Consider the following 21,448-nt stretch of genomic DNA (forward strand, 5'->3'; position numbering starts at 1 on the left):
CTAGCAAGTAAGAACATATATTCGAAGCAAGATATAGTGATTTTGCGCAACCAGTACCTGCACTACTGTTATGTTTGGGATGGGAATACAATTCTATTAAACTTTCACAATAGAATAAAAACATGAAACGGACTCACCAATGCTTTATGCATCTCTTCATTACAGCGAATAGACACATCTTTCAGTATTCTTTCAGTATTAGGATTGAGATCTTCTTGTCCGGAAACTCCTCGTGTAACTCTTTTAGGTACAGTGAATCTGTACTAATAAACACCTCCATGAGAAAAGCATCCTCAAACAAATAACCCAAAGCGTGAATTACACTTTCTACCAATACTAACATTGAACCTCAGCAAAGCCGGGTTTCCCCAGTGCATATTTCCTCTCAAAAACATTTACAAATGTATGCAACGCGCTGAGTGCATGTGATTTGCTTGAAAACATTAGCCCATTTCGCTATTTGTTCAAACCGCGTAAAGAAATCGAGAGTCAAACACTCTACGTGGGAGAAGGCATTGATGCGATTATCGTTATTACGTTATACCGCCCCGTCGTCGTCGTACTCCCTACATATCGCCCCCATAGTTAAACACGACCAACTGTGACCAGTTCGAGCGCCCTTAGGCAGTTTGGACTTCCAACTCCAAACCAACGCCGTCCACCAAACGAGGAGGTAGGATGGATCATATCACATATGACGACGATTGAACGAGGATCGCGATCGCTCGAAGCGGGCGGTACTCGTCACCATGTCTACGGTTCATTCATCTTTCGTGGTTCGTTTGCGATCGCGCGCTATGTTAGGCACTGCAGGCAGATACCTACGACGAACCACAACATACATTCATCAACACTTTGCTGAGTGGTTTTCAGGGTGGTTGGTTGCTTGCTTAGGGCAGCGCAGCTTACATCAACCAACCGACGGCTCGTTGATTGGTGGTATTTGTACTATAAACGAACGAACCACAGAAGAAAAGTTTTCACTTTCATCCATCGCATCGGCAAGAGCTTGAGGTTGGTCATTGGCGGCGGTTGTTGGCGTAATCGTAGCTTTTATGGGAAAATTTTGTGGCTCTTCAGGAGGGTACTTCACAGGACACTTGCATTCCTGCGGGTTGGATAACTGTTGGAATGTTGTCCGAATATTATTACACAATGGAGCAGAAAAAATATCCTCAGTACCAACTGCAACTACAAAATGAAAGATTTTTCTGTTCTCTACCATTTTTGCGCCTATTTTTTGCGAGCGTAATATACCAATTTTTAGGTTTTTCATTTAAACCTCAAAGTGTATTGAAATGCTACATTTCTTCAAAGTCTTAGTTCTACAAAACTTGAATCAGCAATGCCAAATAATTTTACATTTTATTTTCTGTTCTGAAAAACTTTGTCATGCGCCATTTTGCGAATTTTCCGAAAAGGTAGTTATTTTATCCAGCAAGCATTAATTCAGATTGTGAGGTTCTGGACAGACGATCCACAGGTTCTGAGATTGAATATGACACATGGATGGCTTCAAGAATGCTTCAAAACCCTTCATCGATTTGTTTTGGCTGTTACTGCGATAAAACCGTAATAAATATCAAACAAAACCCAGCAATGAAATTGTTACTTTACGAGTGGAGGGGGGGAGGTTTGATTGGCGGACTAATATTTTATCCACGTGGTTTATGAACAGGCCCTACTGATGAACCGACGATCTACATCAGCAACAAGTACAGTACGTGCTCTTTTTAGAAGAGAAAACAGCATGAAAGCAATCAATATCAGCAATATGTATACACTCAAACCTCCATTTAGGTCAAATCCATTTAGGTTAAATATATTTAGGTCCTTCCATTTAGGTAACATTAGAACTTCTTCGATGACATATCGAATCTACATGCATAACTTGTGTGATTAAATAATTGAGTAAAAGCCATGCTTAAACAGAGTCATGCAACTTTGTGCTGACAAGTGGTAAGTTCAATGTTTGTTTAAGAATCTCTAAGAGCTCCTTTGAGTATAGGTAATCGGATCTACAATCGTAAACAGTTTGGAACGTCTTGCATCTCTTTTGAAACCACCTGAACCACATTTATGAAACGCTTTAAAGCACCGCTGAATTCTCTTTGAAGCTTTTTTAAGAGCTGCGATCCAAACTGTATTTTCAGAAACTGTGGGCTCCCTTTACCTCCCTCAAAATCCCCTGTAACACCCCTGAGACCCCTTGAAACCCCCAAAAACGCCTGCGTAACGCCTGTAACGTAACCCGACAAAAATCCTCTTAAGCTCCTTAAAATGCCCTGAAAATCCCATTAAAACCCTCTCGGGTACCATGTAACGCACCTTATACCCTCAGAAACCCCCAAAAATGCCTACGTAACGCCTCAATAACGCCTCTAAAACTCGCCAAAAATCATCTAAAGCCTTCTGAAATGCCTTCGAAGTCCTAAATAAAACCCCCTCGGACCCAATGTAACGCACCTGAGACCCTCAGAAATCACCGAAAACGCCTACGTAACGCCTCTGAAACTTGCCAAAAATCATCTGTCTGAACCTGTCTGAAATGCCTTCGAAATCTCTATAACTTTTCCAACTTGTCATAAATCAGAATTTTCGTCTGTTATTGATCTATTTGCTGGTATAATTGCTTGAGCAATGTAAATAATTAAGTAAAAAGAAAATCGCGTTAAGTACTGTTCCTTTGAATTCCACTAAGAATTTGCATCCTTTGACAGATACGTATTTCGGCCTCAACTGTAAGGTCGTCTTCAGTGTCTTGTACTTGACTCGACTCAAGTACAAGACACTGAAGACGACCTTACAGTTGAGGTCGAAATACGTATCTGTCAAAGGATGCAAATTCTTAGTGGAATTCAAAGGAACAGTACTTAACGCGATTTTCTTTTTACTTACAGATATTCCCCTAACAAGCCCAGGTTAATCATCATCAATGTAATCAATCGTCTGTGGGTGGAATAAGAGATCATGACTTCATTTGTGTAGATTATAAGTATAAACATTCTAAGGCAAACTCTGAGGTCTATTGGACAAGAGAATACCACAAAGTCGATACATTCTCTTTTCTATCTGATCTAAGAAATATATCTTTTGATAGAGTTCTTTTTTGTGCTAATGTAGATGAGAAGCTTCGTTGTTTTAATAGGCTGTTCTTTGAAATACTCGACCGACATGCACCTCTTCGTAAAAAAACGGTAAGGGATCGGAATAATCCATGGATCACTAATCAAATTGAACGTTTGTTTAAAAATCGTTCTGATGCTTATGAGTGTTGGAAACGTGATAAGAGCAATTCTCAGAAATGGACAAATTTCACTCGCCTCCGTAACCTAGCGAACAATAAAGTTAAGTCTACCAAACGAGAATTTTTTGCCTCCCAGCTGAATGCTGACCTTCCAGCAAAGCAATTATGTAGAAATATTAAAAGACTTGGGTTGCAACAAACTAACACTAAAATGGGCGGTGGAGATATCACTGCAGGGTCCCTAAATGTATTTTTCGTCACGCAAACTGTACCATTTTCTTTCAGCCATAATCATGATTCCTTTGAATTACCATCAAGATTTTCTTTTACTGGTATTACTGCTGATGAAGTTGCTTCTGCGTCATGTGATGCTGTTGGTAATGACCTTATACCTCTAAGAATGTTGAAAGCATCTTTATCTGTAACGGCCCCGTGTATAACTGATATATTTAACAGCTGCATAACTACTTTGGAGTTCCCTATCGACTGGAAAACCGCTAAAGTCATTCCTATTGGTAAAACTGATAATCCCTCGACTGAAAAGGATTATCGTCCTATTAGTATACTTTGCGCACTTTCGAAAATTTTTGAATCCATTATGTATAAACAATTGAATAGTTATTTAATTGATAACAATCTATTGAATACTTTTTAGTCTGGCTATCGGAGATCATGCAGCACTGTTACTGCGTTAATCAATATTCACAGTGATATACGAGAAGCCATAGACAAAAAATTAGTAACTGTTATGGTTCTTTTATGCTTCAGCAAAGCTTTTGATTCTATCGATCACCGCCTACTTTGTCATAAACTAAAACATAACTTTCATCTGGATCATTACTCGGTTGACTTGATACAGTCTTATTTATCTAATAGAATGCAGTATGTTGACTTTAATAACCAGCTGTCTGATAAAATATCTGTAGCAAGTGGTGTCCCACAAGGATCGATACTTGGACCTCTTCTTTTCTCTATATTTATCAACGACTTGCCACTTTCTATATTAAATTGAAAATTTCACTTGTATGCGGATGACTGTCAGTTGTATCTATCTGGTTTACCCATTCACATCTCCGATATTGTTAATAAAGTTAATAATGATATTCGCAGGATTGTTGAATGGTGCGAAAAAAATGGTTTACTTTTGAACGCAAAAAAAACACAAGCCATAATTTTTCGAACAAAACGCTCTAATATGCCCCATATTCCTTTGATTTTGGTGGAAAGCAGCACCATTGAGTATACTAAGGTGGTCAAAAATCTCGAACTTCTCATGGACTGTAATTCAGATTGGAATGCTCAAATAAATGCTGTCTGCAGCAAAACTTACAGTTCCCTACACTCTTTAGTTCTTTTGAGATATTGCACTCCACAGCATATTAGAGTACAGTTAGCCAGATCGCTCATAGCTCCTTTATTTGATTATGGCAATATATTGTTTAATCTCACATCAAAGAAAAAATCAAAGAAATTAAATTTAGCGTTCAACTCTGTCATTAGATATGCATATAATCTTAAGAAGTATGATCACTTATCAAGATATAAAACTGCTTTGCTTGGTTGTGAATTTACAAACCATCTGAAACTAAGAATGAGTATTCAAACGTACAAAATACTTAATTATCCACCAAACTATCTTAACTTTTTCACCTATACTCGATCATCTCGTTCATCCTCATTAATTGTTCCTAGATGCCATTCAAATTGTTTAAAAGAATCGTTTCGTCACCGGGCAATACAAAATTGGAATAATCTACCTCTTAATTGTAGAAATGAACGGATATTTTCTCGCTTCAAGAAAGCTGTAAATGTATATTTTGGTGTTGGTTGATTGGTACAATTGTGTTTGTTTTAGTAATAGTAACATATACTTTGAGAATCATTAGGCGATTATTTATGTTATTATAATTAGTAATTAAATAAATAAATAAATAAATAATATAAAACCCCCTCGGATCTCATGCAACGCACCTGAGACTCTCAGAAACCACCGAAAACGCCTGAGTAACGCCTCTGAAACTCGCCAAAAATCCTCTGAACCTTCGAAATCCCCCATAAAACCCCTCGGACCCCATGTAACACACCCAATACCCTCAGAAACCCCTGAAAACGCCTGAGTAACGCCTGTGAAATTCACTAAAAAATCATGTGAAGCTGTCTGAAACAGGCTTGTAAACATTTGACACTATTCACTACCTTCGTTTCGTTGCCGCGGTCGTTGCCGCTTTGTTACGTTCGTACGCTACCGCTTCCTTTTACACAACACGAGCGGTAGAACGAAGATCAATAAACATAAATGTGGATCAAATCAACGTCGTCTGACACGATGACATTTGTCTAATTCCAGCTTTTCGCATGATTTCAGCCAATTTTGATTATGATTAGTATAATATTAGTTTATTCGTGTGTGAAAATCGGTTACGACATATACATATAGCCAAAACAGCTCTCTTTATGGGAAAGACAGGAATAATAAAAACCGAACCATCTCCCGAAGACGCTATCGTGATTAAGTATATTCGTTTGACATTTTTGTTTCGTACAGTAGTTTGATCGCTTATGTTGAGAATGTTGGAGACAAGGGCAGCCGAATATCGAATATCGGCAGCCGAAAAGGTGTCAAAGACTGATCGCTAACAAGGCTGGTCTGAAATGCTTTCGAAATCCCCCTAAGCTCCCTTGTAACGCAACGCACCAGAGACTCTCAGAAACCCCTGAAAGCGCCTGCCTACATGACGCCTTCGTAACGCTTCTGAAACTCGCCAAAAATCATCTGAAGCTGTCTGAAATGCCTTCGAAATCCTGCTAAAACCCCCTCGGACCCCATGCAACGCACCTGAGACCCTCAGAAACCACCGAAAACGCCTTCGTAACGCCTGTGTGAAGACTCTGAAACTCATCAAAAATCCTCTGAAGCTCTCTGAAATCCCCTTAAAACCCCATCGGATACCATGTAACGTAACTGAGACCCTTCGAAACTCCCCGAAAATATCCCTGAAGACAGTGTAACGTCTCTGACATCCCCCTCCCTCTTCCTGTAAATCCATGAAATCCCACGGAAACCCCGCATGGCCCCCTTAAAATCTCCATGTCACTCGCCCTTCTTAAACTTCTTGGTAATCTTCAAATCCTTTTTTTAAGTAATGAACTGAATCCATTTAGGTAATGAATCTATTTAAAAAAAAATCTCTATTTAGGCAGTCCCGACTCGTTACCTAAATGGAGGTTTTGGTGTACACTAAAACCTTTTTTATGCAGGATATTTTTATGCATTTTTAATTTATGCCCTGCATAAAGTTTGTTTTGTTCGTGAGTCTCTTTAAAAAAGGAAATGTTCCACAGGGAATTCACATTTGAATTTAGTTTAAACCTCCGCGTTGACGGTTTCTTTATTAGTTATTAGTTGTGTCCACTATCAGGGGAGCTCTCTGGTGTGGGGGTGAGTGGAGGGTAAAAAAAAGAGGGGGAGCTTCTCAGAACTAATGTTGTCCATAAGAATAAGTAATAATGAGGGTAAGTATGGCAACGGCGGCCAGGAGTCGTTTATAGGGAAGAGCAAAGGGAGATTGAAGGGGAGTTTCAGAAGTCACAAGGCGTTTCAGCAGGGTTCCAGGAGATCTCAGAGTTGTTTCAAAGGGGTACTATGGAACTTCAGAGGGTACCAGGAAGTCTCAGTGGTGCTAAAGGGGGTCTCTGGGACCTCTCAGGGGGCATCAGTGGGTCCCAGGGAGCCTCGAAGGCATTTCAGGGGATCTCTTGAGGGTTGCAGGGAGGCTCCAGAACGCTTCAAGGGGTCTGATGTGGTTCCAGGGAAGTTCCAGCGGCTCTCAGGGACGTTTCAGATGCATTTCAGGGATTACCAAGAGGTCTCAGAGTCGTTTAAGTGGATCTTATTGGTGTCTCAGGTGGTTTCAAGGAGTTCCAGGGAGCTCCAGGGGGTCTCTGGACGCTTAGGATGTCTCAACGGCGTTTCATGGGGTGTTTTAGGACTTATTGGGGTGTGTAAGGGGTTCCAAAGGAGTTCAAAAAACTGGAAAAGAGTCATGTAGGTAACTCGAGAACCGGAAGTGTGAGAATGTGAAGACCAGTCTTGTAAACATTCGACACTTTTCACTACCTTCATTTCGTTGCCGCAGTCGGGTTTCAGCTTGCTTTGTTACATTCGTGCGCTATCGTTACCTCTTACACACAACACGAGCGGTGGAAGGAAGCTCAATAAACATAAGAAAGCGTCAAATCAATATCGTCTGACACGATGACATTTGTCTAATTCAAGCTTTTCGCATAGATTTGCAGCCAATTCCGATTATGAATGTTAGTATTAGTTAAATCTTGCATGTTGGATTGAATACGACACACCTTTGCCCAACACAGCTCCCATTATGGAAGAAAACAGGAATAACAAAAGCCGAACCGTCTCCCGAAAACGCTATCGTTGTGAAGTGCAATCGTTTGACATTTTTGTTTTGTACAGTAGTTTGATTACTTGTGTGGCGAATGTCGGAGACAAAGGAGGCCGAATTTCGACGAAAAGGTTCAAATGACTGTGATCTCTAACAAGACTGGTGAAGATATTGATTTTCGGAGCAGGTTTCAGGGACCTTGCCGGGGGTCTGAGCGAATTTTCAAAAGGCATAACAGAGAATTTCAGAGGATTTTCTACTGATTTCAGTGGCATTACGTAGGCGTTTTCTGGGGTCTCGGATGGCCACAGGTGCGTTACGTGGGATATGAGGTGATTTCAGGTAGAGTCCCTATAATTAGAGTCTGGCGGACTGTCATTTTCGACCGGGACCAATCAAGCATGACGTAATAGTGTTCTTACCGATAATTGCTACACCGTGACGTCATGCTCGATTGGCTCCGATCGAAAGTGACAGTCCGCCAGACTCTAACTAGACAGACTCTAGTTTCAGGTTGATCTCGGAGATATTTCAGGAAGCCTGTTTCACCTTTAAAAGCCTACAGAAACCCCCTGGAACGCACCTTAAAATCCCTTCTTTCGCCTCTGAAATGCTATCAAACGCCCCTAAAACTGGGAAAATTTCATATTAGAAGACACTGAATGTTGACCCGGATAAAAACCATAGGCTGTTTGATGAAAACCATTCCTGTACCATACAGTGTACCAGCTACAATAAAATGTATTGTGATGGAATGGTTCGCTATGCACATTTTTCCGCGCAATTTAAGTTATATTTTTCAATTTAAGGCATTTTTCCGTGCTTAGTTTTGTTGATGTTCGTGGCTTTTTGAAGTGAAAAAAGGCAAGAGAAAAAAGTTTACAATAGTTTAAAAATCAACTTAAATTCAATAAAATGTATAAATAATGTATTAAATAGTGATAATCCTGGAGCCCAACAAACTGCAGCTCCAACAGAAATTGCGGCAAGGTATGTAGAGTGCGATGAGAGAAATGCGATTGTAGGTCAATCTGGAAAGACGATAACCATGAATCAATGGTTCAATACGAACCTTTTTGTATTTGTATTTAGTAGAGTTTTCTCCTCTTCCTTCATTTGAACTTGCCACAACCGAATCAAATGTAGTTGACGAAATGTATCTTTGACATAGAGCCATTCAAGGAGCCATCCTTAGCATATGAACTACATCGATGATTGAACACTGAAACGACTTCTAAATTAAATAGGTTCGTCCGCAGTTTGTTTTTTAAGCCTGGAACAAATGGATTATATTTGAATGGAACTTTTCAGAACCGTTTTCTTATAATTGAAACTCTGAGTTAGATATCATATAATTCGACGTTAAAGTTTGCTATATATTCCAAGCTTAAGCCAAACGGGTGCCTCAAATGTATCAATAAAAGTTAAGCACGCTGTAAAGTTACTTACATATGTACCTCATCACCCACTTCATGCAACTACATTAGTGGTCTAATAACACTTAGCGCGCTCGGCAAAGTTCCAACACGTCGCTCAAAGTGTTGCCACAAATAATGCTTAGTATGCTAAACCCAGGGCAAAACACAGTTTTATCTGGATGGTGGGGCATGGGAGCCTAAACTTAAATTGTTAATGCAATCAGAGATTACACAGATTTTGACGATCCTTTATTTGAAGAGTTATCCAAGCGGGTTTTGAAAATTTCCAAAGGAGCTAATTATGTTCAACTTCATAGCTTCTAGTCCAAACGTTCAAAAACATTTTTTTTTTCACTTTTTTCAGGCTCGTTTCGCTGGCAGGCTCTAGATGCCATTAACAGGAGCCGAGGCAGGAGCAAAATTACAAAATAATAATAAGTTCATCGTATAAAAAAGAGAACCATTCCCAAACCATTCAATGTAATGCTAGTACAGCCTGGATTCGCTGGTTGGGTCACGACTGTGCCCCGATTAGCGAATCGTGTTCGTTGGTTGGGGCAACTGACAACTGATCAAAACGCTCTAGACGCACGCAAGTGACGAGAAAAACGTCACGAAACACTCACACACTTGCACAAACGTCCTGTATATAGGGCCTGTGATGCGACAGCGGCCAGACGTCAAACTCGTTTTGACATCGATTATGACATTGACAGTGCTTTTTAGTTGTGGAAGTGCTGAAGGATCACTAAGTTGAAGCGAGGCAGGCCAAGTTCCAGTACAGACGTACTGTCTTAAATATGAAGAAGAAAAAGAAGAAAAATCTGATAAGTAGGTAATATTAAATATCAGAGATATATTTATCCTATAGGATATGGCGTTCTTGATGATAATTGTAGGAAAAACACTAGTCTACAAGTTTGCCGAATATCACATTATAATATTAGGCTTCTGATAAGAGTTATAGACCAATGAGTCAAACGAATACCAGGTGATCTAAAACATCCTTGCAATCTCAATATTAAAAAGTTGAGCCAGCCTGCTGAACACTCAGTTATCTCAGATCTAATCTACTGAAGTAGTATACCTTTAAGCTTTTCACGCCTTCGATAAATGGATCTTATAGCAGCCGTCAGCCCTCTCATGCTACCTTACAATTAACCCCCTTTGGCTACTTACTGTGTCATGTTGGGATTGATGTAGACAACCTGCGGGGTCAAAGCGGAGATAATGAGTCCGATCGGGATCGCTGCCGACAGTACGTGAATAATCTTTTTCCACGGCGAGACACTGCAGGGCAGAAACAAACAGATAAAGGGCTCATTAGCTGTAATAAATGACCGAACCAAAAGCGGGGGGCCCTTTGCGTGTAATTAACGCCAATTACTCACCCCTTCAGTGCGTCCGAGTCTCCCTTGGCACCGGTTTTCTGCTTGCCCGTGTCTACGACAGCGGTGGTCGATGGCCCGAAGAAGTACATTAGTGGATCGATCGTAGTGCTGCTGCTGCTGGCGGTTGAAACGGCACCACCACCACTTCCTACCCCATCGGCGCTAAACGGCGTTTGACCGGCATCGAAGGAATAGGGATGGTCACGCGGAGGCAAGTGCCCTAGGAAGTAATGACCACCGCTGATGATCTTACTCTCAAGGTCAGGGGCTTTGGCACTTTCCATGGGCTTTTCTGTCTGCTGTGGCACGTCTGAAGCGTCTTCATCTTCTGGAACCCATTTCCATTTGCCCTTCGGAGGCGAGGGCAAACGTGACTTGGTTCTGCTGAAAGGACTGTCCGAACTGGGAATATTGTGGTTCGATGGACCGTTGGGTAGCCAGAGATATTTGCCACTTTTATGATGCTCATATTTGGGGGGTACGTGTTCGTGGTAAGACTCTGGGATGCTTATGTGATTTGCCCCGAACCATTTGGAATCGTTGTCTACTGGACTGGCCGGATAGGTTGCGTCAACAGCAGGTCCAGGCTGAAACGGTCGATGATCTTCGGCGTTCGGGGAAAAGTGAGTCAGCTCCGGAGATGGTATGAATTCTTTGGACAACTGGCGATTTCGTTGTTTTTCGTAGCTGCAAGGATACAATTCATAATTTATCATTTGATTTCTGTTCTACTTAGTAATAAATATCGTCAAAGTAATCTTTCCAGTCAGAAGTCAAAACTCGCGATTTTTCAACAAGATTACGCTAAAGATATCTGGGATTAATTCCCAAAATATCAACGAAAATCAATACAAACACCCATTCCTTTGTATCCAGTTCAATTTCCCAAAAGTATATATGAAACTACTCGAATATGAACTAAATACCTCGCACCTCCTAAAACCCTTGGTACCTCCTAGAACCTCATGAAATCACATGAAAACTTACAAGAATTGTAAACTGCTGAAACACCCTAAACCACCTAAAGTTCCCTGTAACACCATGAACGTCTAGTACAATCCCATGAAACCATCGTTAAGAGACGAGAATTACTACAGCCCACTCTGAAACCTCCTAAAATCTCCCAGGAATCATTCCCCCACCTTAAAACTACCTCAAAGTCTGAAACCTCTTGAACCCACTCTTCCCTTCGAAAATCCTTGAAACCAGATGAAGCCTCCGGAAATCTCACTGAAACTTCCCGAGAAAATCTCCCGAGGATTTTTTAGGAAATCTGCCGGGAGATTTCTTTGAGAAATCATTCAGCAATTCTTCCATTGATCCCTAAACAAAATTCTTAGATTTTTTTTAGAATGTTCGCCAACGTTCTCTAGAGATCACCCCATAAATTATTAGGGGTCAAAAAAAAAAACCTTCGCTGCATTTCTTCCGATATTGCTCCATGGATTATTTTAAAAAATTCCTTTCGGAAAGCATTCTACGAAATTCGCTTGAGTATTCTTTAAAACATCTTCCATGGATTGCTTCAGAATTTTCTCAAGAATTTCCTTCGGAATTTTCGTTTGACGATCCACCAGAAATTTCTCCAAGAAATCCTCTAGAAAACTTAAAAATTCCTCCTTAGATTTTTTTCAGGAATCCGTACAAAAAATCTTTGTGGAAATCATCCACGGATTTCATCAGAAATGTTGTCAGCGAAAAAGATTCCTGCAGATTTTTTTCCGGAGATTCTTTTGAAAATTTGCTTGGAGATCCCTTCATAAAAATTTAATAAAATTCCTTTTTAATTGGTCCAAGAATTCCGAGTCTAAGGAAATCTTCTATGGATTTTTTTTTAATTTATCCTAAGATTTCTTCAGAGATTACTGCAGGAATTCGGTGTCCAAATCTATCAAGGATACTTTTAGAAAATCCTACCACAATTGTTTATTTTTCAGAAAACCTTCCAAGCATCCTTTAAAACATTTTTGCAGCTCTTCCTTCATAGATTTCTTCAAGAAATCATCAAGATGGATTAGGAGTATCTTTTGAAACTCCATCAGGAATTTATTAAGAAAGTTTTCTAAAGATTCGTTAAAAAATTTTATCGGGAATTTCTCCAGGAGTTTCTTCAGAACTGATATTGTTTAAGAAATTATTTCAGGCATTCTTCAGAAAGTGCAGCAGAGATTTGTTTAGCAATTTCTCTTATGAATGTGTGCAGGAATTTTTTCAGGGACTTATCCAGAAAATCCTGCAGGAATTGCTCCACAGATTCTTGCATTATTACATTCAGTGATTCCGGCAGGGATTTCACCAGAGTTTCCTGTAGGAATTCATTCAGGATTTTTTTTTTTTTGGAATTTTAGGAATTCAGGAATTCAGGAATCTATGCAGATGCGCATCTATGCGTTCCAGAAGCTCTCAGTTTATAATTGCGGAAGTGCTCATTGAGCTAAGCTAAGAGATGGGCTTTGCCTCAATGCGGACGTAAGGTAAAGAAGAAGGAGAAGTATAGGATTTTTTACTTACAGAATTGTACAAGAATTTTTTTCTCAAATGTTTCTCCAGGATTTCATCCAAAGACCCCGTCACAAAATTGTCCAGAAATCCCCTAGAAATTTATTAAGGAATATGTTTAGAAACTCTACCAATTCCTTTGTCTGCGATTTGTGACATTTTTAAAGAGATTTTTTCAAAAAATCCTCTGAATATTAATTCTTTTGAAGAATTGCTTTTGAAAATCTACCAAAAATTTCTTAAGAAATTGTTCTAAAAATGTTTCTAAGAAAATCTTTCGAATTTTTTCTCGAGTATGCTACTAGAAATTCTCTCACGGATTCTTTTGAAAGATTTTCCATAGATTCATTCGGAAATTTTCTTCAAAGATTTGTTTGGAAATTTATTCCATTCTGCAAATAGCACAAAGAATTCTTTCGAAGCATGTTTCATGATTCATTTCTGAAATTCCTCCATTTTTTTCAAAATATATCCATGAATTTTATTGGGGATTCTCTCAAAAATTGGTTAAGAAATTCCTTCACATTTTTTTACAGAGTTTCCTCCAGTAAAACTTTCAGCGATGGCTTCAGAGAAACTATTCCAGAGTTTTTTTAGAAAATGTTTGAAAACTTTCTTCATATATATGAACTTGGGTTAATTTGGAAATTCTCCCAAGGGTTTCACAAGAGATTCCCCGGTAATCTCCAATTTTCCTAGAAATTCCACTAGGGATTCCTGCAGAAGTTTTACAAGTTCTGTCAGAAAATCCTCCTGAGATTTCTTAAGGGACTCTTTTTTTAGGAGATCCGTTCAGGAAATTTCTGCAAAGATTCCTTTAGAAACGGCCCTAGGAGTTCCTTCACAAATTTCTCGAGGATTTCTTTCAGAAAATCTCGCATGACTTTAATTATAAATTCGACTAATATTTTTTTCAGAAATATGTCAAGAAATTCAGTCAGAAGTTCTTTCACAAAATCTTCTGAGGACTGTCCTCCACATATTTCTCAGAAACTGCTTAAGAGAATCTTGCATGTAAAACTTCTAAAAATGTTGCAAGGATTTCTTCAGAAAATACTTCAAGAATTCGTTTCACAAATTCTTGCAAAAATTGTTTCAGAAATTCGTCTACGAATTTCATCAGATTTTTTTTACGGTGGGATCAGAAATTTTTCATCTAAAAAACCTTTTAAGAACTTTCTCAAAAATACACTATGGATTTTTTTAGAAAATGATTTACGGATAGGTACATGAGGAATCAGAAATTCAAAACTCCTTCAAAATTTTCTCAGAAGCTTTTCAAAGAATGTTCTGCAATGATTGCATAGAAATTCTTCAACAGATTATTGAGGAAATTTCCTGGATTTCTTCACATTTCTTGAGATATTCCTTCAAGACATTTCTTTTCCAGAAATTGCTCCAAGAATTTCTTAAGAAAGTTTCTTTAAGAAAATTTTCTACAGATTCTTTCAGATATTCTTATAATGATTCTTACGAAAAGGCTGAAAGACATTCTTGTAGAGATTCCTGCAGAAAGTCACACAGAGATTTCACAGAGAACTTTTTCCAGGATTTCCTCCAAGCGTAACTCTAATTTCTCAATGGAATCCTCCACGACCTAGATCAAAAATGAATACGTAAGAATGTAGTACTGATCAATTCAAAGCACTTTGTCGAAAACTCCAACCCTCTAGGGTGCATACCAAGAACACTAGAGCGTCGCATTGAAAGACAAAACTTATAAAGATCAATTTTAGCAAATCTAGATCAAAACCGAATATGTAAAAATGTAGTACCGATCAATGCGAAACACTTTGCTGAAAACTCCAACCCTCTACCGACGCATACCGAGAACACTAGACCGTCTTATTGAAAGATAACACTTATCTAGATCAGTTACAGTAGATCTAGATCAAAATCGAAGACATAAAAGTGTAGAGCCAATCGTGCTTGACAACTTTACCGAAAACCCTAACCCTCTAGGATGCTTGGCAAGATCACTGGAGCGCTTGTTCACCGAAAGCTGCGATTGATCATAGCTAGGGATGTTCAAGATACAGTGTATCAAACAATTGTCCGTACAGCAAATTTTTTGTCAAAATATTTTTTCCATCAAATGTTTATAACTTTTTTATACGTCAATCAAAACTGCTGAAATTTTGACCAATCATGAATCATATATTACTGCTCTATTGGTAAAATTTTGAGCGAGATCGAATAAGTTTTCTGAAAGTTATAGAACTTTTAGTAAAACTTATAAGATTTTTGGACACATTTTTAAAACATTATATCTCAATATGTAGTAGATGAAACTTTTTCAATTTTTTTTGTGTTACAGCTTATACCTAAGGCTTTCATATGCAGCTTCATTTGAGGTTTTATATTCACTACAAAAAATATGAAAAATTTGCTTATGCAGTTGACGGTATTTAAAAAATCAACATATTTTGAACATATAATCTGCCAAACGTTTTCTACCAATAAAAGTGCATTAAATGAACGAAAAATGCATAGGACCTACTCTTCATATGTTGTTTAGTAGGTCCTGTATAAAAATATTACATTAAGAGAGTTTAAAAATGTTGAAAACACTTGGCACTTTTATTGATCAAAATATGATAAATTTCCAAATATAACTCTGAATATCTACAGATTTTTCATATTTTTTGTAGTGAATATAAAACCTCAAACGAAGCTGCATATGAAAGCCTTAGGTATAAGCTGTAACACAAAAAAGATTGAAAAAGTTTCATCGACTACATATTGAGATATAATGTTTTAAAAATGTATTCAAAAATCCTAAAAGTTTTACTAAAAGTTCTATAACTTTCAGAAAATTTATTCGATCTCGCTCAAAATTTTACCAATGGAGCTGCAATATATGGTTTATGATTGGTCAAAATTTCAGCGTTTTTGATTGACGTATAAAAAAATTATAAACATTTGAATGAAAAATTATTATGACAAAAAATTGGTGTACGGACAATTGTTTGATACACTGTAGTTGCGATCATTTTGTATTACCTCTGTACGATGCCTTATTAGCAGAAAACACGTTTTGCAGCGTTAGGAAATCCTGCTAGGTGAATCAGCCAATAGGAGCCGTTGGCGCGAACCACGGCGCATGCGCCATGCGGCACGGCAGTCAGGTGATAGGGCGCATGGAATGCGCTAGGTAAGCACGTTTAGTTCATAAAAGCGAACCAGCAGCGTGGTTCGCTCTCTTTCTTGATCCAGAATTCCGTGTAGGTAGTCGTTAAGTAAAGTACGTACAATAAATTGTGTAGAAGTGTAGTTTTTAAAAAGTGATTCGTTACAAAGAAATCCCTAACTCAGTCATTTTAAGATGTCACGGCTTAAATTTTGCATGCAAACAAAAATTTTTTAAATTTTTTAAAACGTTTCTTACTCACGCTACTCTGGAGGAAAAATGAGCTTCCCTAAAAACATGAATTTTGTATAAAATAAAAGTAGAATAGTTGGGTAAAAGGTCCCTGAAAGAAAGTTGGTTCACAGGCGGTTGAGGACGAGCTGCTCAAACTTTTAGTTCCCACTTTTTCCTATCACCGTATTCTGAGTGTTAAAAACGTTTTCCATTTTTTCATCAGTCGAAATCCATTTTTTCATCAGTCGAAACAAGTAACATAATTCATACTATAGCATGTGTAAAACAAAACTTTCATTTAAGCATAAGTGAAAGCAATGCCTAAGCTTCATTATGCGTAAAGTGAAATATTTTTTTTTGTCGTAGGAACATGTTTGAAAATAACAAAATCTGTGGACTCATTCCTTAAAAAAATAAGATAGCTGAAATTTCAAGTTTTCTCGAAATTTCGAAGTGACAACACCAATGAAGTATCTTAAGAAACATGTTTTTGAAATGATCCTGTGAAAAACTTAGGAAAAAAATAGTTTAAAATACATGAAATCAGCATAAATATTAAAAAGTGGTTTGTGCAAAGAGTTTAAGTGTTTTTTTTTTTGTAATGAACATTATGGATAAAAAAAACTCGTTTTAATGTATAAACTCATTACAGATATCGAAGAATATGCCTTAAATAAAAATACAAGAATATAAACATAGCTGTTTGTTGAGAAAACCATTATTTTCTCGCTATGCGTAGGTGTGCTCATAATTTCTGGAACAGTCTATAGGATTTTTATAAGGAAATTTCTAAAGATTTTTTTAAATATCTGAAGAGGTTTTGTTGGGTATTCTACCAGAGATTTCCAGGTGTTTCTTCAGGTATTTCTCCTGGAATTGCTTCAGGAAATCCATCTATGGATTCTTGAATTATTCCTATTTATTTTCAGAAATTCTGAATTTTCTGAAAAAAAACATAACGAAAATCCAATGCATGAACAGGGATGCATTCATCTTCAGCTGAATCGTTGCTATGTAAAACCATTCTAAGATATCCTGGTAGAATCTCCTTCTGTAAACATTCCTGAGAATGTTCAATGAATTCAGAAAGAATTGCTAAAGAAATCTCTTGCAGTTTTCCTGAAGGAAATCCTGGTGAATTTTCTAGAAATTTCAGGAAGTTCTAGCTAAAAGGAATTTCACCAAGGATGTCGCTTCCGCGATAAAAGGGCATGGAGAGGTTTTTTCGGAATAATTCGGCTTAATAGGCGTAATAGCGAAGACGCTTCAGGGGGGCGCTGAAATTTGAAAATCTTGAGTACCCAGCTCTGGTTTTGCCATGATAGCACTGCACGGTAAGAAGCTTGCTCACAGGCAAAACAACATGGTGGAAGCAGAAGGTCTATTCCTTGTAAATATTATCACACTCTTTTAACCAAAATCACTTATTCTACTCACCTTCTTTCATTTGTTCCGTTCTTTGCCACTTGGAATGCGTTCGCATAAAGTTGCCGTTTCTTGTATCCCGAAATCTGTTGTTGAACCAAATTAGCCCCAACAATGTCCTTCAGCACGCTGTCTCTGAAAATTGAAACCACAGAAAAAAAAAAACATCTAGATAACCTTAAATAAATAACACAACATAAATCATGCAATATCTCGTCCGGCCAGACTCTAAAAATATACCCGTCCTTTATTAAAACCGAACATCATCATCGTCATGTAATTCAATTGGAGTTTTAATTGCCATCTGAGATAAGACCAAGCGGGGCAAGTGAAAGTGTATCGTAACACGTTTTACCCCACTGCATCGCATTTCGGAGCCGCTCTTCTGTATGCATTACTGGTCTAGCCGGGCCAGACCATCAGGCAATCGATGATGGTAGGTAAACCGTTGTTGGCCTGCTCGTTGGCCGACGCGACGACAAACGCAACGGCGCGGCTTGGCGATGGGTAGGCCAGCTAAGGAATGTTGCTTTCCGTCGTCGTCGCTGTGTACTGGCCCCTCAATGCGGTTAGTGATTTTACTCGCCACTGCACCTTCCTTAGATGACCAAGTCGGTGCATCCATGTACGATTTCGGACTTCCCGGGTACAAGTGAATAACATACCAATTTAGGGATATGGTTGATATTTGTATGGTAATATCGTCGTATCCTTCGTCGTAGCGTGCGGTTGGCCAGGATGGCCTTATCCAAGGGCGCCAGTCAGAGAGGAACGCCGAAAAGTCCGCCTAAAGGTTAAAAAGTGATGAATGAACTTTTTAAAAGGCCCTTTGTAACAAAGAGAGGCGCATTTACGTATTTTCTTTGTACATATCTTCAGTCAAATATATTGTTATTTTATCTGTATTGAAATAAAAAAAAAGTTCGTTTGTCTCGTAGTAATAACACTAGTTTACAAATTGCGATGTGTGTTTGAATTGCGATTTCGAATTCGTGCTCTAATTATAGAACAGTTGTTTAAGATATAGTTCAAAATCAAGTTCTAAACTTTGAAAATACAAATATCTAGAATATGTATTAGCGTGGGACACCAAAAGACATTTCACTCCTGTACACTTTTTGAGTTCCATTTTGGCCCCATATCAACTGTGCAAAATTTCAGCTCGATCGGAGAAACTATATTTTAGCGCCTGCCGTTTTGAGTTTTCATACGATTGACTATGGGGAAAATCACTTTTTCAATGAAAAATCGCCACAGGTTGCCCCTTAACCCCTAAAAATATACCGATGAATGATTTCTGTTGGAAATCTTACGAGGAATAAACCCTCTGAAGACCGCAAACCGATCTAAGACATGTGGAAAAAGTTATTGAATGAAAACCGAATGGCATGCCAACGCTGTTTAACATGTAAGGAATAACAATAAACAATAAAATCTCGTTATTTTATCGATCGGCTAAGGCTTAATAACTTTTTCCACGAATGTCGAATCGCTTTGCGGTCTTCGGAAGTCTGATTCCTCGTGAAGTTATCTACCTAAATCATTCAACGACTTATTTTTAGGAATCAATGGGTGACCTTAAGCGATTTTTCTTTGAAGAAGTAAATTTTCCCCATAGTAAATCGTAAGAAAAACTAAGAATGGCGGGCGCTAAAATATAGTTTCTTCGATCGATCTGAAATTTTGCACAGTTGATATGGGACCAAAATGGAACTCAAAAAGTATACAGGAGTTGGAGTTTTTCCATTTTTTATATTTTCCCATATAAACCGTGTACCAGGCTAATATGTATGTTCAATCATCTGAACACAGTTCTTGCGTCAGATTGACAAAATCCATTACTCAGGGGCCCAGATGCAAATGGGTGTAAGTGACCATTTTGTCGATTTTAAACTAAACATTTCGAATTTTTTTTCAAATTTCAAGCTTTCAGGAACTTTTTCAAGATTATTTTTACCATGATTAGAAAAATGAAAATAAATTGGAAAAACAGGTTGGTTTTGAAACTCCCTACATTTAGTATGGGGTGGGAAATTGGTCAAAAAACTTTAAATCTCATTTTCTCGAAAGAGGGTTTTTGTCACTTACACCCCTTTGCTTGTAACCCCCTCAACTGACGTAATCATTGATCTTCTGTAAGGAATGACATTCATGATTAATCAGCCTGATGCACCTATGTGCTGTTAAGTGGCGAGTGCAACCCAAGTAACCATATGGCACTATTATTCGCATGTGCTAGTGTAGAACTGATCTGCTCTATATTGGCCGTAAAATAATTCCAAAAAGGCGAAATATAGTGCTAATGGTTACTTGGGAATGTCTGTTTGAGTATCTCCAAGAGCTGGCACAAATGGCAGAAATTTCCCAAATGGAGGAGAACGTGCCTCTGGAGTCGACCTACTGATACCTGATCTGCAAGAGCTCCCTCTGGTCTATAGTGTAAGTCATCGGACCAACAATCTGAAACGTCTTAAAGCACTTCTGAAATCGCCTGAAATGCCCATAAAACGCTTTGAAACGCCTCTGAAGGACTTCTGAAACCTCCATGTAGATCACCTAAAGCAACCTAAAGCCAAAACGGGACATACCACAATAGTTCAACTTACTGGACTTATTTCCCCGACAGGGGAGGAAAAAAATACCTAAAGCCCCTCTGAAACCTCCTTAAACGCACTAAAACATCCTGAAAAGCCTGAAACGCCATGAAATGCATTGAAAAGCATCTGAAGCGCCCTAAACCCCATGAAACTCATATAAGAGTCTATGAAGTCCCTGAAAACCTCTCTGAAACCTCCTAAAGTACCATGAAACGCATTGAATGACCTTTGAAGCAAACCAACCTCTACCACAGGCCCTCTTAAGTTCAGATGAGGCCCATGAAACCCCCTAAAATTCATCTGAACCCTCCTGGAACGCCTATAATCACTTTAAACGAAGCCCCCTGAAATCTCTCGCTCTGAAATCACCTGAAACGCTTTAAAACGTCTTGAAAGGCCTTGAACTGAAACCTTGCAGAAGCTTTAAAAAACCCTAAAATCACACTGACACATCCTGAAAAGCTTTAAAAGGTTTTAATCGCCCTGAAATCAGAGCATTTCTGCGCTTCTGAAATCCCCTAAAACTGCCCTGAAGCTCACATGAGAGCCTGTGAAGTCCTCCAAAAACTACTCAGCATAACAGTAGCCTTAGCAAATTTATACATACTACCTTTTATAACTAAACGTAACACGATTAAATTAAAAATATTTACATTACATTCGAAAAGCATTGCTTCACTCTTCAGCAGTCACGCTTTTGTATTTCATACATTACTTTGAAAACGCGTCGGCTATTGAGCATATGAGCATGAGCATGAGCATAGATGACCGCACAATTCGTAGTTGCTACTCCGTGATTGACCAGAGCAATCGAAATTGCACAAGGAACCAATGAATAGGGCTTGAGATTAGCTTACTATTCTCAATGTAGACAGTTCGAGAGCTCTAGACTTTAGTAAGGTCAATAACGGCGCCAGCCACGTCCTTACGGTCATCGAGGAGAGAGGGAATGTTAGTAAGACAAACGTTGTTAAAAAGACCGCGAATCGCTGCATCTCCACGTTTGTCTCAAGAAGGAATTTTTTGTTAGTAGGGTAAGGTACATTGTCAGTCTGGGAGTCACCTATGGTTGGTGATATGATTTTACAGTGGATCCTGTCACCC

General features: G+C 38.5%; 1 protein-coding gene across 1 annotated transcript in view; it reads right to left on the minus strand.

Annotated features, from left to right (window-relative positions):
• The window catches only part of LOC109411237 (uncharacterized), a 67,687-nt gene that overhangs the window by 26,769 nt on the left and 19,470 nt on the right, over positions 1-21,448 (minus strand). The window contains exons 2-4 of the mRNA XM_062859123.1: positions 17,760-17,882; positions 10,460-11,146; positions 10,248-10,358 (exon numbers count right to left, since the gene is read on the minus strand). Of these exons, the coding sequence (XP_062715107.1) occupies positions 10,248-10,358; positions 10,460-11,146; positions 17,760-17,882 (921 nt within the window). The remainder of the gene's footprint in view (positions 1-10,247; positions 10,359-10,459; positions 11,147-17,759; positions 17,883-21,448) is intronic.

Source organism: Aedes albopictus, chromosome 3 (assembly GCF_035046485.1).
Source record: "Aedes albopictus strain Foshan chromosome 3, AalbF5, whole genome shotgun sequence".
In the NCBI taxonomy this organism is placed as follows: Eukaryota; Metazoa; Arthropoda; class Insecta; order Diptera; family Culicidae; genus Aedes; species Aedes albopictus.